At 37.1% G+C, this 27,203-nt stretch overlaps 1 protein-coding gene across 1 annotated transcript in view; it reads left to right on the forward strand.

Moving 5' to 3' along the window:
• Positions 1-27,203, forward strand: part of arhgef15b (Rho guanine nucleotide exchange factor 15b) — a 48,627-nt gene that overhangs the window by 826 nt on the left and 20,598 nt on the right. The window contains exons 2-6 of the mRNA XM_022670274.2: positions 9,851-10,371; positions 22,464-23,366; positions 25,000-25,054; positions 25,172-25,224; positions 26,205-26,494. Coding sequence (XP_022525995.2) covers positions 9,945-10,371; positions 22,464-23,366; positions 25,000-25,054; positions 25,172-25,224; positions 26,205-26,494 — 1,728 coding nt within the window. The 5' untranslated portion in view covers positions 9,851-9,944. The remainder of the gene's footprint in view (positions 1-9,850; positions 10,372-22,463; positions 23,367-24,999; positions 25,055-25,171; positions 25,225-26,204; positions 26,495-27,203) is intronic.

The following is a 27,203-nucleotide window of genomic DNA, read 5'->3' on the forward strand; positions in this document are numbered from 1 at the left end:
AAAAAAAATAAGTACTCATTTTAAATCAGCATTTAATATATATATAAATAAAATATATATGTAAAACAGAAAATTCTAAAATATCACAAAAAAACTAATTGACACATAAAAAGTACAAAATTTATAAAATATAAAATGAGTAAAAAGATAATACTAAAAGTAAAGTAAAATGTTAAGATAATGATAAAAAATGATAAAATGAATAATAGAACTAAGAACAAGAATGAAAATATAAAACATTAAAATAAAAAATAAATACAAGTAATAATAAATAAATAAAAAATAAATAAATTTAATAAATTATTTAATTTATAATTAAATTAATAATTAAAATAGGAAAAAAATAAACTAATTAAAAAAACATCATTTAAAACAATCACAGGCTTTCTGATGGTGATTAGAAACTGAACGTTTAAAATGATTTTCAAAAAAATGAGCTTTAATGTTTTTTGTAGTGGGAATACAAATATATTAAGTACATTAAAAATAAATAAAAAAAGAGTTGTTTTGTGGGATATTCTTCACCTGAATTTCAACAGAAATTTCCCTTTTTACAGATAAAACCTCAATTTTATACTGAAAAAGAGGCGGAAATAACATAAAAAATGAAAATACATAAAATAAGAAAGACATCTACTGTACTTTAATTAATGGAAAAATCTGGTTAAGGATTGTAGGTTCAGTAACATTACAGAAACGTAAAAAAAAACATTTAAAAAAAACTGAAAATGAACTAAAACACTGACACAAGTGACGTTGCCATGACGTTAGCAGAACGTTTAAATAAATTAATAAATTAATTAATTTGATTTAATTTAATTAATGTTTTCAAGGGGGTTCCCCAAGGCAAGTTAATAAACGTTTTTTAATATTACGGAAACATTAAAAAAAAAGAAACATTTCCAAAACTAAAAAAAATTAAAACACAAGTGACGTTACCTAAAAATGTTAAAAAAAAAAACGTTACATACAAAAAAACATTCTAAGAACTTGACAGAAAACTTGACAGATTGAACGTTTTAAGAACGTTAGCTAGTTGTAATATTCAGAAAACGTTCTAACAGCCAAAAATGGTTAGCTGGGATACACTGTGAAATGGGTGAAATCTAATTAATTAATTTAATTCATTTAAGGTTAATTGATGATTTTGAGGGGGTTCCCCAAGGAAAGTCAATAGAGTGTAGCAGTTCCTATCAGTTCTCTCCTATCAGAGATGTTTTTTTTTCATGATTAAAATATTAAATAATAACTATATAAATGCTGAATAATGGGGCTGTGTATAGGCAAGACCTGATTGGCAATAGGGGTGGGCAGTGATATATGGTTCTAAAAAAATCACAATATTTTATGCTGCTTCTGTGATGACAATGTTCTTGGCAATATAACAAAACACAGAAAAGTACAGTTTCAAACAAAAAAAAATCTGAAAACTTTTGTTTTGTAAACTTACCAATATTCTGATATAAAATACTTTGTATAAAATAATAATGCACCATAATTTTATTTTTATTTATTTTTTTTATTTTAATAACTATACAAAAACTCTCAAATACTTAAAACACAAAATAGACTATTTTCAATATAGAATACTGCTATTAACAGTATATGGATTTTTTTTCTTCTTCAGAAAATTTGGTTTAAACTATTTTGTACGGTAGTATATAAAGGATTAAAGGATTCGGAGGGTTTTTGGAAGGCAATTCAATAAGTCCTTAGAGTGCAGTAGTTTATATTAAGGAATTGTGGAATTGTATATATATGTGTGTTTATTTATGTGTTTGTTTAAGAACTTGGCAATACAATACATATATCACAATATGGGGTTATGATTCAGTTTATCACAATATGTTTCAGTACTGTAAGCAAGGCGATTATATTGCAATTATTTAAGTAAAATTTCAGGGAAACTGTTCTAGTATAAAAAATCAATATCATATTTTTAAAATCTAATGACAGTGAATACAACACTGCACAACAAATTTTTAAAAATTGTATTGTATTGCCAAACAAAATATTGCATTACTTTGATATATTGTTATTATTTTACCCTACTAATGCGTCAGAAAAATTGCAATATACCGTGCGATGAAAGCCTTAACAAACTATGATGTTAAAATATTTGTGTTTATTTTAATATATATATATATATATATATATATATATATATATATATATATATATATATATATATATATATATATATATATAATAAAAAATAGTAATTTAATAATTACCAGTTTTTCTCTTGGAAGCATTTAACTGATTCCATATACTACAATGGATCATAAATGTAAAGACATCCTTGCTGCTTCTTTAATTATGATGTTTTTACAACATAATTTACACAAGTCAGTACTATTTCCACACAAACAACTTATTTGCATTATTTTTTAGCAATTGAATCACACATATATGACTATTGTAAGTCGCTTTGGACAAGAGCGTCCACCAAATGTAATGTAATATATGGCAACCTGTGTGGTGTGGGTGCGGTTTTATGATGTGGTATTTTTTTTTATTGTGTTAATTACATAGTTGAGTATATTGATATTTTAATACTGTTTATAGCCTAGCCCTAGTTCCTATATAGGTATGTGTACTTTAAAGACACACACACACACACACTTACATACATACACACACACTTACACACAAACACACACACACACACACACACACACACACACACACAAAGAGAGATAATCAGACGAGGCGAGACCTGGAGAGAGTGGCTGGCAGCTGATGGACTCTGGCCAATAAATTCATTGTAGTCCATAAGCAGTGACTCGCTCAGGGCACAATGCCGCAGTGTTTATAGAGTGGATAACACACACACACACACACACACACATACACACACTGCAGGATTGTCCTACTAACCCACCTCTGTTGACTGTTCATCACTGACCGGAAAATTGCAGAAAAGACCTGATCCTCCAAAACATATGTAGAGATAAAGAGCACAGCCGGAGAGGAAGAGCTCGGGGGGGATGTTACAGAGAACTGTATAGAAACACACGACTAACAATCAGCTGTGCACGGGTCACTGCATTTACTGCAGCATCTACAGCAGCTTTATTCATTACTGGAGGAGAGTAGAATTATGATTTAAATCCAAATTATGGTGTATAGGGTCATTGGTTATCTCATAACTAAAAAAAAAAATAGTGACTCTGGATGCATAACAATATCAGATTTATGTTGATATCAGTTAACAATTTTTTTCTTAAGAATCATTGGCATTAGCATTGGCACGTATAGACAGCTCTGGAAAAAACAATAAGAGACCGCTTAAAAATGATTTTACCAACTAGAAAAACTCTGGAATATAATCAAGAGGAAGATGGATGATCACAAACCATCAAACCACCAAACTGAACTGCTTGAATTTCTGCACCAGGAGTAAAGCAGCATAAAGTTATCCAAAAGCAGTGTGTAAGACTGGTGGAGGAGAACATGATGCCTGAAAAAGATGCATGAAAAAAAAAACTGTGATTAAAAACCAGCAGGGTTATTCCACCAAATATTGATTTCTGAACTCTTAAAACTTTATGAATATGAACTTGTTTTCTTTGCATTATTTGAGGTCTGAAAGCTCTGCATCTTTTTTTGTTATTTCAGCTATTTCTCATTTTCTGTAAATAAATGCTCTAAATGAGAATATTTTTATTTGGAATTTGGGAGAAATGTTGTCTGTAGTTTATAGAATAAAACAACAATGTTCATTTTACTCAAACATAAACCTATAAATAGCAAAATCAGAGAAACTGATTCAGAAACTGAAGTGCTCTCTTAATTTTTTCCAGAGCTGTGTACTAGTATCTCAAAAAACATGAATATTATTGAAAAGTTACTTTATTTCAGGATTTCATTTTTCAGCAGGACTTTTTGATTTTTGGGTTTTCATTGGCTGTAAGCCATAATCAATAATAAACACTTAAGACAGATCACTCTGTGTGCAATACATCTTAATAATATTTCAATAAAGTTTCACATTTTGAACTGAATTACTGACATAAAGTAACTTTTCAATGTTATTTTCTTTTTTTTAATGCACTAGCAGTTCAAACTACACTACAGCACAGTGTGTAAATATATATATATATATATAGTTTTTATATGGATTATTTAATAGAGTGTTGTAGTCTCTTATCTACCTCATAACTCAATATTTACACTAAACTTGTCCACTCTGTCTTGTAACTTGACATAAAAGGGTGGATGCCAAAGTAAAAGTAAAAGTACTGGTATGAAAGTAAAAGTAATGGAAAATGGGGAAGAAATTAAGCCATTAAGAACAAAAGCTTAGGCCACACCCACAGAGTTCTATAGTGCACTACACCCCCAAAGTATAGATGAAAGAGGTGGGCGATATGGCCCTAAAATAATATCACGATATTTCATTGTATTATCGCGATACCGATACTCTTGGCGATATGACAAAAAATAAAAAATACACTTCTGCAAGAAAACAAAACTTAGATTTTATTATTGTATATGATATGATATTGCACACCTCAAACTGAGATTTAAAAAAAATATAATAATTTTATCAGATTTGTAACAGAAGTCAACAGAATGTCATGATACTAATAATAATGCACTCCAAATATCTCTAAATATTCAGGATTAAAGTAAAATAAATGATACTGAACAGATATAATCTGTCTCTAGTAGATCTATAAAGGGAAATTATGAGAACAGTGTGAATTTTTCTTTTGCTTAAAAAAACAGCAAAAAAGTAGAACCCTGATGTGATAATTAGAGGTGAGTGTTATGGCACCGTATTTCAGGATATAATATCGTTCACGATACTCAAATATGTTGACGATATTATCGCGTACGATACGATATGGCACACTCCTAATAGATAACCAACATTTCTACTTAAGTACGGTGACAAAGTGTTTGTGCTTTATTACTTTACACCTAAAAAATAAATAAATAAATAAAAAGTGATTAAGCTTGAAAATTAGCTGGTCATTAGAGCTGCAACTAATGATTATTTTGGTAGTTGATTAATCTGGCGATAATTTTTTTGATTAGTTGATTAGTCAACAATTATTTCTGCCATGTCCTCCATCTCTAAAAACAAAAAAACAGCTAAACATGAGATTTAAAAGGCATTTAAAAATCTAGATCAGGGGTATTTAATCAGAATTCAGTATGGTCCAGTTAGAGACAATTTCGACAGGCCAAGGTCCGGACCGATTGTTAACTTGTGTTATAATTAAGTGCTATATCCTGTAACGTTGTTTGAATTGAATGATGAAAAAAGTATGTAATAATATTAATAATAAATGCCACTCTGGCCAGATTTTGTATGCATCCCTCTCCTGTCTCTCTGTCGCTCGGCGTGACTTTAGTTTTCGCCCGTTCTTGTTTTTCCGCCCGTTCTCGGGCTCCTTATCTCCTTATAAAGCCGTTTTTTCACGGCCGCGTCCCAATTCAACAGCCGGAGCAGCCGGACCTCGTGAGGAGCGGTGTGTTTATTTATTTACTTTTTCCTTACCGCGTCTGCATAGATCTGATTGACTGAAGAGAGCGTTTGGTGATCTTACCCCACACATGATTGGTCTGTGATTTACTGCGCTGCAAAGCACGTATACAATTCAATCCTTCTCAGTAGGTTTGGGTCCGCATTGGGCAACGTTTGGGTCCTGACCCGGACCGCGGTCCGCCCATTAGTGACCCCTGGTCTAGATGGTGTTTAAATGTGGAGAGTACTGATATTTAGTGATTAAATATGTAATCTGTTGTGTTTGGAGACACAAGCTACGTTGAGTTTAAACAGTAGGAGTGAACCAATTACCCATCTCCCATTGCGCTTTTGTCCCAGCACTTTGTTTAATGCGGTACTGTTAAAAATGAACGATAGTTTAAATTTAAATAATCGACATTGTTAATTATATCGACTAATCGTTGCAGCTCTACTGGTCATAATGACCCATTGACCATAGGTGTGATATCAACCATTGTGATGCATTTCAGCACATGATACACATAAAACAGCAGAATTTAATTTAGTTTGTGGCATTTTTAAGGCATTGTGACAATCCTAACATTAATTCCCTCTGAGCTCTATTGCTTAAACCCCAGTATGCTGGTATTAATGGTGTTTTTGCGTCAGTATCCCAGATGGGATTCGGAACCTGAGAAGCAAAGGCAAAGTTCACAACAGGAAGAGCCCAGGAGGAGGATGTTTCACGGACGCGAGTGTGTTTGTGAAAGAATGGATTGGGGAGTGGCTGTAAACGACTTCTCAGAATACCACAGCCAGAAAGCTGCATGTTTATGCTGCAGGGCACAGGTGTAAAGGTCTACCAGTGGTTTCAGATACATGACGAGAATGTGGAACATATGTAGGAATATGTAGGAAATGTGAAAAATGAGGAAAGAGATAAAATATCTGAGACTCTGAAGTCTGAAGATTTTTTTCAGGCATTTCTTTTTCCTGCACGGTAGTCTCTTTCCTGTCCTGTTTGAGTAAAGTGTAGGTTCCTGTGCGGGCTGGGACATTTCTGAGAGCCAAAGCTCCGCACCAAACACAGCTAACCCGTCCGACTTGCTGAGTGTGTTTAAGAAATGAGTCAAGCGCTGAGGGCACAGTTCCAAAGTTCAGCTCAGCGCCAAGTCTGTTGACTTAGGAAGCCAAAGGCGAAACACCCTTTCCCCTCTAAACTCCCAGAGTGCTGCTGTGCTGATATATACAACTACTGACTTTCAGTTCATTCAATTCTGCCAGTTCAGTCTGTCAGTCTGTCTGTCTGTGCCACTTTGCTTTTCTGCAGATCACAACATCACAATCTGGGGCATCCAGTTCAGAAGGTGGGCGTGAACAGGCTGTTTAAGGCACCTGACTCTTAAGGCTGAAGTTCAAGTGCACCTTCTTCGTGCAGTGTTCCGGGAAGTTCTCTAACATGCAGTTTATAATAAAGCCATTCCTATTGATCACTTGACCTGGATGATATAATGGTTTTAACTAGGGCTGCACGATATATCATTTAAGCATTGACATTAAGCAATAGTCACATTGCAGGATGTGCAAAGTCACTAAAGGCAATTAAATCAAATACGTCATGTTGCAATGTTTTAATTCTTGACACAAGAAGTAGATACACAGCGCTGTCTCTGTGTCTGTGTGAGTGACAGGCTGCTGCTGCCTGAGAAGGGGCAGCCTGAGCACAACGGGGTGGAGGGGCAGGAGTAAACACGAGGTAACCACACGCATGGCCTCCATCCACATGGTTGGGCACGTGCTTGTGAACGTGAGCACGTGTTGAAAGCTGTGCTCCTCAGTCTAGCACAGTTTTGCAGATATTTCCAGTTACAGCTGAATTAGGCCTGGACAATAATTCGATAACGGTATTTATGGCGATGAGAAATGTTTCAATAACGGTGATATCATTTTTGTGTCATATCGATATGTATTATTTACAGAAACACGGCTCAGCTGCGCTCCGTTCGGCCCCTAAAATCTCTCGCGCTGAAACTCGCGCTGAAAATCTCTCGTGCTGAAATCTCTCGCGCTGAAGCTCGGCCGCGCTCCGGTCAGCATCTAAAATCTCTCGCGCTGAAACTCGGCCGCGCTCCGGTCAGCATCTAAAACCTCTCGCGCTGAAATCTCTCGTGCTGAAGCTCGGCCGCGGTCCGGTCAGCATCTAAAATCTCTCGCGCTGAAACTCGGCCGCGCTCCGGTCAGCATCTAAAACCTCTCGCGCTGAAACTCGCACTGAAATCTCTCACGCTGAAACTCGGCCGCGCTCCGGTCAGCATCTAAAATCTCTCGCGCTGAAAATCTCTCGCGCTGAAACTCGGCCGCGCTCCGGTCAGCATCTAAAATCTCTCGCGCTGAAAATCTCTCGCGCTGAAACTCGGCCGCGCTCCGGTTAGCATCTAAAATCTCCTTTTAGAATCTCCTAAATTTCTTTATTCTGGCTGAAACACTTTTGTAGTTTATGTTATATCTAAGTTATTTATAGTTATAAAAGCCTATAGGTTTGCTTATTTGACTGTGATATCATGTTCCTTTTATGTATATAAAGGCTTTTTTTCCTTATCCTGGTTGAAGCACTTTTGTTTTGATCTGTTAAATTTGTTTACGGAAGAATAAGAAGCTTTGCCTCCGTTGTAAATGTAAAGTTATTTATATTGGTAATATGTACAGTACAGGCCAAAAGTTTGGACATACCTTCTTATTCAATGTGTTTTCTTTATTTTAATGACTCTTTCATTTCATGACGCATTGAATAAGAAGGTGTGTCCAAACCTTTGGCTTGTACTGTATATAGGTTATAGGCTTGTGTTTGACAGAGATGTCATGTTTTTATTTTGCTATAAGTGATTAAAAGTGATCATTGGTTTATTTTGACCATTTTTTATTTCTAAAGTATTATATAGTTTTTGTGAAAGGAGGCTTTAAAGACTTAAGTTTTTCTTAGGCCTTCAAAATATTTATGTCGATATCGAAATTATATCGTATCGACCGAAATTATGGAATATATCGTGATATAAATTTTGGCCATATCGTCCAGCACTAAGCTGAATCCACGCTTTTAATCCTAGAAAAACAAACGCTCTTATTTACCGTATAAAAAAACATATAATGCCTGATTAAAGGGCAGATTACTGTAGTTTTGCTGTTTCTTCGGGTTTTTTAGAGCTCTGCTCTGACTCAGCTTTTGATTGGTTCGGACTCAAAATAGCATGCAGTATATCGTCGAAATAAGAACATTTGCGATGTAAAATTGTTCCAATATCGTGCAGCTCTAGTTTTAATAACTGGTGCATCTCAATCGCAGAGTTAGTCCTACAGTAGTTGAGTGGAGTCCATTAGTAAAGCTGGGCGATCAATTCAGTGTCCTGATTAATTATGATTGTAGTACACTGACCCAAATGTACATTTCCATATTAAATAGAAAATAGAAATATATTGTTTCCACCCAAATTAAGAAATATATTGTTATATAAATGTTGGCCATAGAAAGTTCTGAAGTGTGTTTAATGCATAAACAGTGTCAATATTCAAGGTATCAGGTAGGGCCTAAAATTATTTTTCTGCAAAAAATTGACAAATCCAACTATACAACCGAATACAACCCTCAAATCTGTACAGGTTGCCAGTTCAACGTCTAGGCCGAACTCCTTCTGAAAAACAGTGTGTACCCCCTTTCAATCAACAAGAGGTTTCCCACAGTCTTGCAGAGCCATATTCGATTTAACATTTTAAAGCATAAATTATAGTTTGAGTTATAGTATAGTAAAGAGTTACAGATGATCACATTTTTTTAAAGCCCCTAGAAAGCTATACTGCAAAATTGCGCTGGACTGAGGTGCACAGCTTTCCACACGTGCTCACGTTTACAAGCACGTGACCAACCATGTGGATAATGGAGGCCACGCGTGCGGTTACCCCCCCCCCCGTCACACTCCCCTTCCCCCTCACACTTCTCAGGCAGCAGCAGCCTGTCACTCACACAGACACAGAGACAGCGCTGTGTATCTACTTCAAGAATCAAAACATTACAACATGACGTGTTTGATTTATTTGCCTTAAGTTACATACGCACATCGCGATGACGATGCTTAAACGATATATCGTGCAGCCCTAGCTGCCAACTGCAAACAACAAAGTTTGCTTGCCAGTGATGGACAGCTGTCAGTCAGGCATGTTCACTATAATATTTTGATATAATATTTCTGCTGTTTTTCTGTTTAAATCTGGCAAAATGCTTCCCATAACACCTAAGTTTAGTTTTACTTTTACATTGTATAGTATTACTATTACTTTTTAATATGGTGTTGTTAAAAAAACACACTGAAACATCATCTCCATTTCTTCTTCTTGCAGGATGAGAGTATCCAGCACTCAGTGACCCCCCTGCCTGGCCTGCTGCCGGCCAGGTCCCACTGCTGACCTGCTGAAGGACTAAACCAGTAGAATCATGTCTTCCCCAGAGACTGCACAGCCTCCCCCCAAACCTGAGGTCAGACAGAAACCCACGATACCCCTCAAACCCCTGAACGGCACCTCGGATACACCTCCCACAGACAAGGACACTAAGGATGCTCCCTCGAGGAACTCTGGGAATGTACTGAAGATCATCAGTAGGTTCAATCAGCCGGATGTTCAGCCGTTATCCGGAACAGCAGGAGGTGCTGCTCACAGCAGAGACTCGAAAAAGAAAACCAAGAGACCGCCCACCATCAAGCCCCGCCGCAGCAAGGTCTCAGTACCTCCACAGGTCACGTCTGACCAGGCCCCGCCCCTACCTCTGAAACGTAGACAGACGCTGAACAGGGAGGGAATAGCAGCCGGGCTAACCGAGGGAGAACCTGCCGTGCCTGATGTCTCAGACGGTGGACGATCAGGTACAGTGTTGTGGTTACTTTGATCTTATCTGAACGACAAACGATGCGTGACTGACTTTCTATTTCCTCATTTTTATGTCACCATTAGAACAAAAAGTGACTTGATATGTATCTCGATATGTTTCAGAGACATGGCAATATACAGGAGCAGTGAAAAAACACTCCTTAAATTCAGTATTTTTTCATTGATTTAAAATGTTCCGCATTAAAAGTGTTGAACGAACCAGAATATGTCAGTTTTATGAGGTAGAATCACCTGGAATTCAGGCTTTCAGTTAACAGCTGTGCTGAACTCATCAAGAGTTAATTACTTTAAGAATTTCTTGTCTCTTAATAAAGTGTTTGAGAGCATCAGTTTGTTTGTTGTTAAGTTGTGAAGAGGTAGAGTTACAGGTATACAGTGAATAGTGAATATTTAAGTAAAACTGCTCAACTAAGTATAGAAAAAAATATTTTAAAAGGTGAAGGTCAGTCAATCCAAAAAGAAGAATTTTAAAAATGGTAAATGAATCTTCAAGTGCAGTCACCGCAAAGAACATCAAAAACGTCCTAATGATGAAACTGGCACTCATCAGGACTGCCTGAGGAAAGAGAGCAAGAGCAAGAGTTTCCTCTGTTGCACAGGATAAGTTCATCAGAGTTACCAGCCTTAGAAACCACAAGTTAACAGCTCCCCAGATAAGAGCACCTACTGTACTGAGTATTTTGGTTTGTTTAACACTTTTAAGTTGCTACATGATTCCTTACTATGTGTTCTATCGTAGTTTGAATCACTTCACTATTCATTTGCTATGTAGGGAAAATAAAGAAATTAAATATTGAGTGAGAAGGTATGTCCAAACTTTTCAAATTGAATTTGGGGGATTTAGGGCCCTCTCTGGTGAGAATGGGTAATTTAGCACCGAGCATGCAGAAGAATCATTTTAGACTGGGCGGGTGTGATGCGGTCTCCTTTCAGAGAGGATGAATCTGATTCCAGGTTATGTTCAGTCAGAGAAAGAGAGAAAGAGAGAGAGAGAGAGAGAGAGAGAGAGCTCAGTCAGAAACTTCACTCCTTCGTTTCTTTGGTTTTACTATGAGTGAATGAGCTACTGAGCTCTGAGTTTCCTCTTCTGAAGTCTCCATTGCTCCACCAGCCGCTCGCGTTCAGTAAAACTGAGCCGGATCCCCTTTTAGAGGCTGTACGTGTGACGTAAGTACGTAAAGACGCGTGACGTTGCCTGAAGAAGAACCTGACACCCCAGTTTTTAGTTTTCAGCACACTGGTACCATTAAACACAGTATTTTATCCATACACTTCTCCACTCAGAAATGCTTCGGCTTTCAGTTTAGAAACGAAATAATACTGAGTAACACTTTAAGAAATTAAACAAAGTTGAACAGACAAGGCATACAATATTTCAGGTTCATACTTTCTGCAATGAAATGAAAGTAAATGTAAGAAACTGTGGAGATGAGTTTATGTAATTAAATTTTTTTCATTCTGTCCCAACTTTTTTTTTTTTCTAATTTGGGGTTGATATGTTCAAGGCATGAGAAAAACAGTAGCCTGCGTTTTGTACACATGCACAGTCCTAACTTGTTTGGTGTTTTCGTGGCTGAGAATTCCTCAACATTCTCCATTTATCAGTGAAACAAACTGAATCATTGTTCAATTGTGAGATTCCATCAGAATTGTTCGCATTCGGCTCACATTATCTAATTATAATACAATACCTTCTCACACATCACAGTTTTACTCTGTTTTTCCAGCTGAAATGAGATGATTTGGGTTAGTTGTTATCATTTAGTATATTAATGGATTTATTTGCAGAGTGTTCCTGTGTGTGTGTATGTGTATATGTGTGTATATATGTGTGTGTGTGTTCTTAGTCTGGTGTTTTAAAGGACAGATGGGACGGGGGGAGGGTACAGACCAGCCCATCCCAAAAGCAGCCTAAATGATCTCCAGTGGGTGTAAAGGATATGGGACACAGTATAGAGCTGTGGGAATTGTGGGAGTTTGACAGGGACGGTAGTGCTGCAGGAGCATCTGGCAGGTTTTCGATTATATTGTGATAAAATATTAATTATGACTCATAATGACTCATAGAAATGTGACTCATTCTTTCATTTCACTGAGCTTTCACAGATGTCAGTGATTTATCTCTAGTGTAATTGAATACTGTGGACTAGGGATGGGAAATGGTAAAAACACATTGTGGTCTATTGTATCGTACGCCAACGTTTTTAAATATCGTAAACGATATTATACCCAGAGATATGGTGTCATATCACCCACCCCTAATTATCACATCAGGGTACCACTTTTTTTTTTTTTACTGTTTTTAACAAAAGAAAAATTCACACTGTTCTCATTTCCCATTATATATCTACTAGAAACAGATTATATCTGTCCAGTATCATTTATTTTACTTTAATCCTGGATATATGGAGATATTTGGAGTGCATTATTATTATTATAAGTATCATGACTAATAATTCTGGATCATTCTGTTAAAAGTCTGATAAAATTCTTTAAATATTTATATTTCAGTTAGGGTTGTGTGTAGAGCTGGGCGATTAATCGATTTTATTGATTAATTCGAATTTACAGTTAAGGACGATGTGTTTTTATGAAAATCGATTTTCTCTGAGTTTTAATTTTCACCACCGACGCTCCCCTGAGCTTAGCCCCGCCCCTCTCTCCCGCGCGCAAAAAACTGATTTATGTAATTTACGTAAAAATAAGATACGTAATTTTGAGACGTGACTGCCTATTTTAAAAAGCAACAGAAGTTGTTCATTCGTTGGAGTTCATTTGTATCATTTCTAACATATTTAGAGTGTTTTTTACTCACTTTTTTCTCTCTCTCAATGTTAATCTTTTACAGCTTCAAAAACATGTATTATGCAAATTAGGCGATGACGTCATTTAGTAGGGGAAATCGAAAATATATATATATTTTTTTAAATCGAAGATTTTTTTGGGGCCATATCGACCAGCTCTAGGTGTGCGATATCATATCATATGCAGTAATAAAATTTATATATATATATTTTTGTTGTTGCAGTAGTGTATTCTTGAAATATTTTTTCTAATTCAGTGTTTTGTCATATCGCCTAGAGTATCGCTATCGTGAAAATACCATGAAATATTGTGATCTGATTTTAGGGCCATATCACCCACCCCTAGTTTGTTGTGATGCTTATTGCTACCTTACACCCCTCCAACAGTCTATTTTTTTATGCCTTTGTCGTATCCAAACGACTTATATGGTTGACTTCCCAGAGAGAAACCTACAACTACAACAATTTTAGTGTGGGCGATATATCATCCGATTAATAATTGCGATAAATAATATTATTACGTAATTTAAGAACATTTTGTTTACCACTGATGTAATGATAATTTTATAGCATAAAATTACTATGACATTGTTTTTAACAGTAATTAACTTTTATTTCTTTAAAAAAAAAAACAGAGTAACTAAATTTAAACTGACATGATTTTTTTTCCCAAATATTCAATCATAAATCAAATGAAACTACATTTTTAAATGTAGTTTTAAATACGCTCTTAAAAATGCATTATATGATGTAATATTATAAAGTCAGCAAAATGACTGTGTACAAATCTGTATACTGTATAATAAGTTAATAATGCAATTATTGTGACAGGCCTTTATCTTATATTAATAAAATCAAATCAAATTAACCTAGTATTTTATTGTATCATCCAACAAAAAAACATTCCATTTATAAATGTTTCTCGATAAATATAATAATTGAAATTGTGCAATTGTACTCAGATCCCCAAAGTCTTTAAGAAGCTCTACCTTTTATTTTGTTACGTAACTATTTCGGTTTGTATTTAATCGTATCTAATGAGAATAATTTTGTTTTTTAATTTTATTTTATTTTTTTTATTTATTTATTTTTTAAAAGGCCTTGAGTTACCTTTAGGCACCGGTCAGTCTGACCCTTATCTTATCTTATATATTTCTCATAGGAAGCAGGCGCATCCCTTTCTCTCTAACACGATGTTGGCTAGCTCACACACAGGAGAATTATCAATTTATAATAAACGACCCCTGAATACAGGATGCCTCCTTTTCTGTTAACCTGCAGTACGTTGGCCCACTTTCATCAGCCGAAACTGCTGAATGTTTATTAATAAATCTAAACAGGCCTGTTTGGTAATGTTTCAAAGAAAGAGCACACCTAGTTCTTAAAAGTTAAGGTGAGCAAGAGACACACTGAATTGGTTTATTTCACGTTACGCCCAAAGCACAGCCATGGTTAATTAAGACAATCGGTACAGGCATTTTGCGAGTTTCGAGTAGTGCAAGGTGTACTTTTTTCTTATCATTGCCAAAGCAAAGACATACTTATATGCCCTAAATCAAGCTGCATGGTACACGGTAGGCTCTCATCTGCTGATTTGCCATGAACAGTAGATACAGATTCCTCCCTCAGAAGAAGTCTGCTGGATATTCCTGCTGTGTACTGTCTGAGGTTCTAGAACAGCAGACCGAAATGGCATTTCTTAAGCCCGCACAATACGTTTTCTTACTGTAAGGATACAATAAGGGAGGAGCATCCAAACGACTTATGGAAGGAAATGATTCCTGACACTCTTTCAGCTAATTCACAAATAATTAAAAACAAATAGATGGATTTTTTTGTTGCTTGGACTTTTTTTTATACAGACTAGGGGTGGGCGATATGGCCCTAAAATAATATCACAATATTTAATGCTATTTTCGTGATAACGATACTGTAAGCGATATGACAAAATATCGGCAAGAGTATAATTTAAAAAATACATTTTATTGTTGCATACGATATGATATGGCACACATCTAACTGAGATATTAAAAATACAAGAATTGTATAAGATTTGTAACAGAAATCAATGATCCAGAATTCCATTATACTAATAATATTAATAATTCACTCCAAATATCTCCATATATCCAGGATTTAAAGTAAAATAAATGATACTGAATGGATATAATCTCTAGTCTCTAGTAGATATATAATGGGAAATTATGAGAACAGTGATAATTTTTGCTTTTGATATCAAATGTAAAAAAAAAAAAAAGTATAATATCGTTCACCATATTAAAAAATGTTGGTTATATTATTACGTACGATACGCAATAAAAAATGAGACCCAAGTGGAAATACAGTTTTGCATGATATGTCCTCTTTTTTTATTGCAACAAAAATGGTCTGTTTTAATCTGATTTGATTATAAGAAGTTGGAAAATGGCGTTGAAAAATAAATAATGTGAATTAATTTCACATAAAAATATGGAAATATAGTAGATTTTGTTTGTGAAAATGTTGTGATGCTATAGAGAAATGTGTATGTGTGTGAAGTGTGTATCCAGGTCAGGGAATCCAGTCGTGCGAGTTTGTGTTTTGTCAGCATGGTGAGTAATGAGGAAGCACTAGTGAGTTAAAGTGCTGCTGGGAGAACCGCCGTGAGCCTCTGCGGGTTCAGATCGGGGAGTATAAAATAATAGGCAGTGTTTCTCTTCTCCTCTCTTTGTTATTTTATGCATTTATTGGTTTGACTTTGACCCTGAGAGTTTTAGCAGAAGCATTTCAGAACGAACTGTCTCCACTTTTAAACCTCAAAACACTGCAGCTTCTGACTCACAAACAGCAAAAGTTTTAAGAGTTTATTGAGGCTCAAGTTTAGCTGGGTTGGATTACAGGGTTCATTTACAGGAAAACTGGCTTTTGTGTGTTCAGTGCTGCAGGCTACAGTTATTCTATATAACTCTATGCTGCTATTGGTTATTACTGTTTACTGTTTACCAACATGGTCACTTTACTTGCACTGAGACACTTTATCTCCACTGCTCTAATTCACATTATCATGCTGCTATAGCACACTTGCACTCTGGACTTCATGTTGCTGAACCTTCTACTCTCTATTTATTTTTTTTATTCTTGGGATATTTATCTATCTATTTTGTATATTCTATTTATTTTATTGTATTCTTTTTTTATCTATATATCTATTAATAACAGCTCTTTGGGTGTAAAACTGGATCGTGAGATCACAATTTCGTTCCACCTCATGTACCACATGTGATGCGAATGACAATAAAATCTCCTTGAATCCTTGAATCCTTGAATCCTTGAAGTACGTGGCCTTTGATAATTGATAGCCATAGAAAAGAAAAAGGACATGACAGTCTAACAAAACACTTTAGAATAAAATGGTGCTCTATTTGGGTCCTCAGGGTAAAGGTTTCAGTGGTTGACTGAATGTTAGATGAAAAATAATACTGAAATTTCATACTGTGTAAATTAGAGCTGGGCGAAATGACCAAAAATGTATATCACAGTATTTTTCAAGATTCAGACTTTTTCACGTTATATTACAATATTTTTATTATTTTATTTATTGATTGATTTTTTTGCACGACTGTGCTTTTATACAGGTTTGTGAGTAACTCTACTGCAGGGGTGTCCAAACTTTTTTTGTTGGGGGCCAGAAGGAGAAATATATTTGAAGTCAGGGGCCACAGACTCTGTAATACAACAAATAATGAAATATACCACTTTAAATAATACTTTTTTCCTGATTATTTCATTTACACACCATTTTACTTGACTTACTATCTTTATCTTTGACAGTGTTGTGTAAACTAAGATTTTTCAAATTGATGTTTCATTTCTTGATGTCTCTTAATATTAAACTCCTTAATCTCTTCGCTTTTAGACTCTTTGGCCCGTTTTTCTGTGCTAGAAATGCACACCCTCTCCACTTTTAGACTCTTTTTCCCCATGTTTCTGCGCTAGAAACGCGCACTCTCTCCGCTTTTAGACTCTTTTGCCCCGTTTTTCTGCGCTAGAAATGCGCACTCTCTCCACTTTTAGACTCTTTGGCCCATTTTTCTGCGCTAGAAATGTGCACCCTCTCCGCTTTCAGACTCTTTGGCCCATTTTTCTGCGCTTCAACTTCACTCTCTCTGCTTTTAGACTCTTTTGCCCCATTTTTCTGCGCTAGAAATGCGCACTCTCTCCGCTTTTAGACTCTTTGGCCCGTTTCTGACACCTAGCGTACAAAGGTTGAATCTCACATTATAAAAACCTGCTTAACAGCTTTCATTTTATTTCTAAAAGACCTCGCGGGCCGCTCCAAAAAAGGAAACGGGCCGCTAATGACCCGCGGGCCGTAGTTTGGACACCCCTGGTGTAGGGTTTACTTTATCCCACAAACTCAAACAATATATAAAGAAATCAGACTTTATTATCAGAAAAACAGCTGTAGAATGGACCTTAAAAAGAGACACGCCAACAACTTCCACACATAACACAACTTTCTTTACAAAACTAAATATTTTAAATTACTCAAAAGGTAAGTATTCAAAGATTTGTTTCTCAAAAGCTCTATTTCATTAACAAATAAATTAATTTCAGTGTGCATTAATATTCCTTCAAGCTATAGTAATAATATATTTAAACAGGACTAAAGTTTATGTGCACCTTGTATCCAGAGTTTTAAGGAGTTTTATCTCTTGTGCTCAGTCTAGGACCCAGTCTAGGCTTGTCTGGTAAAGGATAGGAACTTTTCTCAAAGCTGTGAATTGTTTGCACACCTCCATTCATCTCTTTTCTGTTGTTTTTCTATTTTACTTGGATAAAAAAAAACACTTGTACAGTGAGGAGTAGAAGCAGGAGCTCCTCAGATAAAGTGCTCTTCTCATTTTTCTCTAGGCAGGATGGAGCATTTAACTCCACAGAGCTGAACTACCATTATTCCAGTGAACTAGCTTGTTATGCTAACTGGCTAGCATTAGCTGTATATGCTTCTTTGGCGGTGCTGTTCTACAGGGTGCTCCGTGCCACGTCTAGCAGTATGGCAGTATGTGGAAAAATCCCCTCCAGTATAGCAGAAAAACCGGTATACTGCCCAGCACTAGTGTAAATGTATGCAGTATTCCAGTACAATTTGTGTATGGTAATGCACCAGGATGCACTGAATATTTGGCAACCAAAAGTATTAAGCATTAATTTTAAGGCCTATTTCAGTGTATCCTTTAACACACACCTGCTTCCGACCCTGGCTCCCTACAGCACTGTTTAGAAAGTTGACAAACGGCATGTTCAAGTTCAGTTTTCACTCTACTCTCATAAAGCATCGTTACTTATCACACTCTTTATCAGTTTAATCTCTCTTCCACAAAGTGGCTGTTGAATTCCTGCTGAAATATAGACAGGCTGTACAGGGCTAGGATAGTAGCCTGTTAGCAGAAATCATATGCAGCGTTATTGTCTGTTTATTTACCAAAAGACTAACTGGCTTTTTTCTGTGTACATTTTACTCACATGAGAATTGAGTAGCACCACTGATAGCACTGGAAATGAATTCATTTACACAGTAGGGGTGGGCGATATGGCTCTAAAATAATATCACGATATTTCAGGATATTTTTGCGATAACGATATATTTGGCGATATAGGAAAACTAAAATAATTAATCCATTTCAGGAATACATATAGTATAACAGAATAATCATAATGTGGCAAAATAAATAATATAGCATAAAATAATATAATGCAGCAAAAAATATTGCAGAATATTTAGTGCATGCATATAAACTGCAAACTAAAACAATTACACAATAAATACACCTAAAGCTTCACAGTAAATAATAGACTACTTTTAAGACAGAACAGCCCTATTATCACAATATGGATTTTTAATATCATGATATTTCTGTGTCACGATATATTGTATACGATATAATATCGCCCACCACTACTACACAGTAAGAAAGCACAGAACCTTTGTGTACATCTTATTTCTCGTAGCGGATATTCAGGAATTGAGCAAAAGTGATTTTAACGTTGTAATATTTTGTTAAACTTTCTTTTCTGCGCAGTCAACAATTATACTCTGCTCACTATTAGCTCTTAACAGCAGGGTGATAGAGGTTCTGTGTGGTTTTGCTCAAAAACAAAGATAAGAAAAAGACGAATTGCTGATTTTTTTTTTCTGGCTAGTCGACAACTACTAGTAGATATCCTGATTGACTAGTTGACTCGTCCATTAGTCTTTGTTACCCATATTGTATAGTATATTGTCTGGGTTTCAGACAAATGTTTCCTTTTGTTCGGTTTCTGTTTCTGTTTGATTATTAATTTTAATTATGATTAATTAGATAGAGGTAGATCTGCTCCTGTTCCTTGCGGTAAGAGTGCGGGAATTCCTCTGTAGGGTAGTCATCACGGTTCACAGCAGTTGTGTTCAACCTGTTTTACACAAATGATTTATGGCTCAGTAGGCTGAAGGTCTGCTCCACTGTTGAATATGTAGGCCATGTCACTGCAAATTCCACACATGCTGTTCTGGACTTTAGATCTGACTTTATGATTGTCTTACCAAAACATTCTAGAGCTTCTATACTTTAACAGAATTGATTGGCAAAAGTTGGTTTTATTGCTAAATTTATGCCTCTCCAATAAATATTTTCAATTGCTTGGTTGTAGGTATGGCAGTATTTTATTGTATTATATTGATAAACCTGAAATGATATTGATAAATTGCTTTTTTAAGTATAGCAAAGATATTGTTAAAGAACAATGACCCATCTGTACATTTCGTTACAAAATGTGTAATTAGTCCAGATTGAATAAAAATCACTGTACTATTCATGATATAGTCTGCATGTAAAAATATTGCAAGTGATCATAAAGATGGTGAAAAAATGTTAACATGATTTTACCATATCACTCATTATAATGAATATACAGTAAATTGCAACTAGTTTATTTTTCTTTTTTCTTTTTTTTATATATATATATTAAAAAATAATCTGGTCTTTGTCTCATCCCTATCTTGGTCTTGACTCGGCTGTTAAAGGATTTGATTGTGACTCAACTGCCAGAGGTCTTGGTCTTGACTCTACTTAAAAAGTCTTGGTCTTGACTTGGCTGCAAAAAAGTTGTGGTCTTGACTTGACTGCTAATCTTGTTGTTCGCTCTGACTCAACTGCTAAAAGTCTTGATGTTTGCTGGACTTGACTGGTAAAAGTTTGGTGTTTGCTTGCACATGACTGCCAAAAGTTATGGTCTTGACTCGGCTGCTAAAAGTCTTGGTCTTGACTTGACCGCTAAAAAGTAATGGTCTTGACTCGACTGCCTTGGTTTTCAGTCATCTGCTAAAAGTATTGGTCTTGATGACCGCTAAAACTCTTGGTTTTGACTCGAATGCTAAAAGTATTGGTGTTGGCTCTGACTCGACTCCTGAAATCTTGATCTTGACTCTACAGCTAAAAGTCTTGATGTTTGCTAGACTTGACTGCTAAAAGTCTTGGTCTTGGACTCTATTGCCTAAAATTGTGGTCTTCACTTGACTGCCAAAAGTCTTGGTCTTGACTCAATCACTAAAAGTCTTGGCTCTGACTTGACTGCTAAAAAATCTTGGTGTTGGCTCTGACTCAGCCACTAAAAGTCTTGGCTCTGACTTGACTGCTAAAAAATCTTGGTGTTGGCTCTGACTCAACCACTAAAATCTTGGCTCTGACTTGACTGCTAAAAATCTTGGTGTTGGCTCTGACTCAGCCACTAAAAGTCTTGGCTCTGACTCGACTGCTAAAAAGTCTTGGTCTTTTCTCTACTGCTAAAAGCCTTGGCTTGAACTTGACTGCCAAAAATCTTGGTGTTGGCTCTGACTCAACCACTAAAATCTTGGCTCTGACTTGACTGCTAAAAATCTTGGAGTTGGCTCTGACTCAACCGTTAAAAGTCTTGGTCTTGACTCGACTGCTAAAATTCTTGGTGTTGACTTAACCACTAAAAGTCTTGGCTCTGACTTGACTGCAAAAAATCTTGGAGTTGGCTCTGACTCAACCGTTAAAAGTCTTGGTCTTGACTCTGCTGGCAAAAGTCTTGGTGTTGGCTCAACCAATAAAAGTCTTGGTCTTGACTTTACTGGAAAAAAGTCTTGGTGTTGGCTCAACCACTAAAATCTTGGCTCTGACTCGACTGCTAAAAATCTTGGTGTTGGCTCAACCACTAAAAGTCTTTGTGTTGGCTCTGACTCAACCGTTAAAAGTCTTGGTCTTGACTCTGCTGGCAAAAGTCTTGGTGTTGGCTCAACCACTAAAAGTCTTGGTCTAAACTCAACAACTTTTAACTGAGTTGAACTGCAGATTGTGTAATGGCATGTGCAGTAGGCTACTGTGGGAACAGTAGTACATCGTAGAGTTGGCATGCTTTGTGTTTTTATAGTGGCAAGATGCCAGTAATACCTAAAATGCCTTGATTATAAAAGTGAACACAGCTCCTTGTTCCTGTGTGATTAAGGAGCTGTAAAATATTTCTGATTTGCTCTTTGGTTTGTTACACAGTTCATTTGGATTATGGGATTTGGTAGAGGGATTAGCGGAACTCACCTCTTTGGTTCTTTTGCAATAAAGCTAATAAAGCTAATCCCTAGTAGTGAAATATTTCTCACTGCGGCACTGTTAGAGAACTGATTTTACAAACACATTCACAGAACTATTCAAAGGTCTGGAATATATTGCAGGTTTGAATTCTCTCAACTAGATGACCAAAGGAACTTTTAAGGCGCTTTTCCACCGGCATGGGGCCGATGCTGGTGCCAAGTTCCCGTAAGGTTATTTGCTTTTCCACTGCGAAATCACAGGTTCTCGTCCAGAAAAGCCGGTGTCGTTCTGGCCCCACAATCTTGCTGGTCTGGACGCGTACGCCATGTTGTTTTCAAATCGTTCCCCGACTTCTGTTTGCGCCCACATTCGCATACGTAGTGAGTGACTCCACCAGCACTTTTTTGGTGGAAAGAAGGTATTATTGGTGCTTTTAGTGGCTACACCTCATGTAATAACTTCACATATGCTTACCTACATATTGACCCTCAGTTCTTGAGCTAATAATATCCAGCCCTACTAATATATTTTATAACTGCAGTGAAACTAATATGCTGTTTTATATATATATATATATATAGTTCTGAATATGAAAGGTTGAAGTGTGGGCTCACATACGGACCCTTAGGGTTTCCGCAACATTTTAAAACACAATACGAGTTTAATATGTACATTGTTTGCTTTTTTTTCCAGCCCCTGATGGAAAGGAGGTGGAGGTAAAGAGTGGCCGTCTGAATGTGGAGCAGAACCCGAGCCCTGTTCCAGAACCTCAGTGCGAGAAGAACTGCAGCTGTATCTGCCACTTACAGCGACCCGGCATGAAGCTGGTGTGGGTGTCCATCTCTGAGAAGGAGGAGGAGGAGGAAGAGGAGGAGAAACAGGATGAGGAGACGGTTAAGGACGAGGAGGAGGATGAAGAGCAGAAGAGTGAGGAAGAGGATGGAGAGAGTGATGGTGGGGAACCTGATGAGGGCGAGAATGAGAACGATGCTGAGGCTGAAGCTGAAGCCGAAGCTGAGGACGGGGAATCGGAGACGTGTCCGAGCGAATCCTCAGAAGACGGCTGCAGTCAGGATAAACCCCCAAGAATGAATAAAATCCGATTTAAGGCCACGCTAGACCTGATTGAGGGTCAGCTGAGGAGGAGATCCGACCCCGGCCCAGAGGTGGTTCTGACCTCCTTTAACTCCTTACAGCAGGTCAATTCCAGCCTCAACAAGGCCCACTCCGTGTCGGAGGAGGAGTCCATTTACGAAGTCGTAATTCACGAGATGATTCCCTACAAAGACATAAGCGACAAACCCTCCTCAACCCCCCAAATCCAGATCACTAAACCCCCTCGAAGCTCTAAAATCATTAACGATGAGCAATCTCCTCCAGCTATTCCTCCTCGAGTGCCAATGGAGCCGAACCGGGTGCTGAGGGCACTGCGGCGCTCCCGGCCGGTACCCCTCCCTCAGCCTCCGGTCCGGTCCCTGTCCCCAAAATCCACCTCTTCAGAACAAAGCCCCCCCAACAGCCCTCAGCTACACCGCATGCCTCTACTCCCTCCACCCAAAGCCAAACGCATGAGCAGCCAGTCCCAATCTCTTAAAGGTACGGAAAACAGCTGAACGGAAGTAATTTACCTTCTCATTTAATGTATATACAGCGGTTGGACAATGAAACTAAAACACCTGTCATCATTTTAGTGTGGGAGGTTTCATGGCTAAATTGGAGCAGCCTGGTGTTCAATCTTCATTAATTGCACATTGCACCAGTAAGAGCAGAGTGTGAAGGTTCAATTAGCAGGGTAAGAGCACAGTTCTGCTCTAAATATTGCAATGCACACAACATTATGGGAGACATACCAGAGTTCAAAAGAGGATAAATTGTTGGTGCACGTCTTGCTGGAGCATCTGTGACCAAGACAGCAAGTCTTTGTGATGCATCAAGAGCCACGGTATCCAGGGTAATGTCAGCATACCACCAAGAAGGACCAACCACATCCAACAGGATTAACTGTGGACGCTGTAAGAGGAAGCTGTCTGAAAGGGATGTTCGGGTGCTAACCCGGATTGTATCCAAAATAAAAAACATAAAACCACGGCTGATCAAATCACAGCAGAATTCAATGTGCACCTCAACTCTCCTGTTTCCACCAGAACTGTCCGTCACCACAATATATTATTGTGCTCTAAAACCAGGTTTCAGTTTCATTTTCCAACCCCTGTTTAGATTTTTTTTATTTGTTCCTACATTGTAAATGAATATTGAAGTGATCCAGACTATAAATGAACACACAAGAAACACAAGTAGCAACTTAAAAGTCTTAAACAAACCAAAACATATTTGGGTTGCTGTAAACTAGCAAATTAACTTATCCTTTACAACAGAGGGAACTCTTGCTTTTTCTATCCTAGGGCATTCCTAATAAAAGCCATATGTGTGTATATATACACACACACATTTAATATAATTTGCTATTGGTCCTCCTTTATTTTATACTGAATTATTTGCACAAGTCAATACATCTGGAAACTAAAACATTTTTGCACAATGTACTTTATTATCAAAATTAAACCATACACAACTTTAGTAGCAGGTATTCGCAATATATTGCCCAGCATCAGCACAATGTTGTATTTACTATTAAAAATAGACTAAATCTGGTTTGAATCCCGGTTATGCAACTTGCCATTGGCCGCCGGAGCCCTGGGAGAGCACAATTGGTCTTGCTCTTTCTGCGTGGGTGATGTGGATCAGCACAAGGCTGCGTCTGTGAGCTGATGTATCAGAACCGAGTTACTGCACTTTCCTCCGAGCGTTAGAGCTGTGATGCTACTCGGTAATACTGCATCAGAAGCAGTTTAAAAAGAGGCGGAGTCTGACTTCACATGTATCAGAGGAGGCGTGTGATGGACTTTACCCTACTTGTGTTCAAGTGGCATCACTAGTGATAGAGGGGAGTCCTTATGAGTGGGTTGGGTAATTGCCCTTGTTAATTGGTGGAGAAAATGGGATAAAAGTCTAAATCTATCTAATAACAATCTGCTATTGCTTTCAGTTTACACCTGACTGACACTAAGGTTTCACTCATGAATTATTCAGTAACCACCATGAAACTGGTGTGATATGCAGGCATGGCTTCTGTAGTACACACTAAAACAATATATATATATATCCATAATTATGTATATCGTCATGATATGTGATCTCTAATTACTGCTCTTTCTTTCTCTTTAAACAGAAGATGAAGATGACGGGAGCACTGCGGGAGACGCAGAAAAGAAAGAGGATCAGAAGTAATGAATTTAATTTATTTATTTACTGCTCTATTTCTCGTACCGAGCGTCTGCTCCATATGTGTTTTGTCTGGAATCTGCAGTGTGGATAACTTGTTGACATCATTTTATTCCCAGACCATCTGTTACACGCCAGAAGTCCCTGGATATGGAGGCTCACATGCCGGAGGGTACGCATGCTTCAGGACTTTTATTACTGCATCACTCTACATACAGATCCTGTAAACAGAGATAAATAACGAAATAATAATTTGATCCCCTGCTGATTTTGCTAAATTACACCCTTATAAAGATATGAACAGTCTAAATTTGTTTATGGTTGGTTTATTTTAACAGAGAGTTAACCGAATAATAACAAAAAAAATCTATTAAGTCAAAGTCAAAGTGGTTTTTATTGTCATTTCAGCTATATACAGAGTACACAGTGAAACGAAACAACGTTCCTCCAGGGACCATGGTGCACATAAACACAGTGTAGACAGAACAATAGTGCAAAAAGTGCAACAGTACAAAAGTGCAGACAGACAATACAACACAATACAGACAAAGAATAATAAATATCAAGACAGTGTGCAAATTATGCAGTGTGCAAAAAAGACCAGTGAGGTAGTAATTACTCTATTACACAGTGTGCAATAGAGTCCAGTGAGGTAGTAGTGTTTTTTAGTGCTTTCCATTTTCTGGGGTAAGTGAGGTAAGAGTGACAGTGTGTGCATGTACAGAAAAACCATCAGTTCAGTCTCTGCAGTTGAGGAGTCTGATGGCTTGGGGGTAGAAGCTGTTGCAGAGTCTGGTCGTGCTATTAAATAAAGATTATAAATTAATTTGTTTTTTATTAAGTGAAATAAGTATTTATCCACATAACAAACTTACATGAGTGGTCAGACGTTACTTATTGTTGGATAGAAGTTTTCACACGTCTTGTAAGGGGGGGGTACTTTGGCTTTACTCCTCTTTACCAAAAATCTTCAAATTCTAAGAGTTTCAAGGATTTCGCTTGGCAACTCGAAGTTTGAGATTCATCTTTCCAAAACCTTTTCAGACGTTCATGTAAAATACAGGACACTAAGCTGATTTTTCCACTGATTATTTAATATTTGTTATACTCTTTTTTCCCCTCCTTCTCTTTCTCTTTTTATCCACATCTCAGAGTTTCTGTACCAGATTTATACAGAAACGTACATATCTCGTGAGATCCGTCGCCAAACAGTGTGCCGTAACATTAGCAAAACCAGCGCAGACTTCCAGGGGGACGACTGGCATCCACGCAGCAAGAGCAGCTGTAGTACGGGAACAGTGACTGGGGCGGATACAGGAGAGAACCGCAGCAGCCCCATCCAGTCATCTATAAAACAGAACACACTGTGGCAGGACCTGCCGTCTGTTAAAGAGAGCGGCATCCTGCAGAAGCTCACGCCTGAGGAGTGCAAGTACCAGGAGGTGAGAGCAGAGGGTTACAGGGAAAAGGCTACGTTCACAAAGCAGGTTAAAATACAAAAAACCTTAAAAAACAACCAAAGGTTAAAAGAAAAGTCTGGTTCATTTTGGAATAAACCAAATTTGCAATAAACCAATCAAGTTGTCACTTCTCGTTCCCTTTAAGTGCAATATGGGCTATGACTTTGGCGTATTGCTATTTTAATGGCGCAGCTACCTGGATGTGTCCAATGCTTTTTTAGCAGAAGAAACTGACCTGCTCGTTTACATTAGCAAACACTAATAAAAGTAATACTAAAAGTAATATGACAATGGTCTATAATTTGTTTTGATGTAGAATAATGTTATTTTATTTTGTATTCTGTCTATGTGTACATGTTTGTGCATCAAGTGATGGTGTACAAGCGTTGGGGATGCGCTTGTGTTGATGAAAATTCACTGCCAAGATAGCAATGAACGTCTGACTGCTGACGTCCGTCTGTCTAGGTTGTATTCAGTCAGTGGTGCACCCATGTTTTTCATTGCAAAAGATAGCAATACACCAGAAATGTACCTGACAATTAAGATCGTTGGCGAGGTGTAAGATAGCAATGAGCATGAGATTGGGGAGTTTATATATACATTTAAATTACAAACTAAGGAGAAAATGGGATAAAACTATAAATGAAAGATGGTCTAAACAGCCTAAAATAAACCAAATTAGATTTGGTAA

This window comes from Astyanax mexicanus, chromosome 15, assembly GCF_023375975.1.
Source record: "Astyanax mexicanus isolate ESR-SI-001 chromosome 15, AstMex3_surface, whole genome shotgun sequence".
In the NCBI taxonomy this organism is placed as follows: Eukaryota; Metazoa; Chordata; class Actinopteri; order Characiformes; family Acestrorhamphidae; genus Astyanax; species Astyanax mexicanus.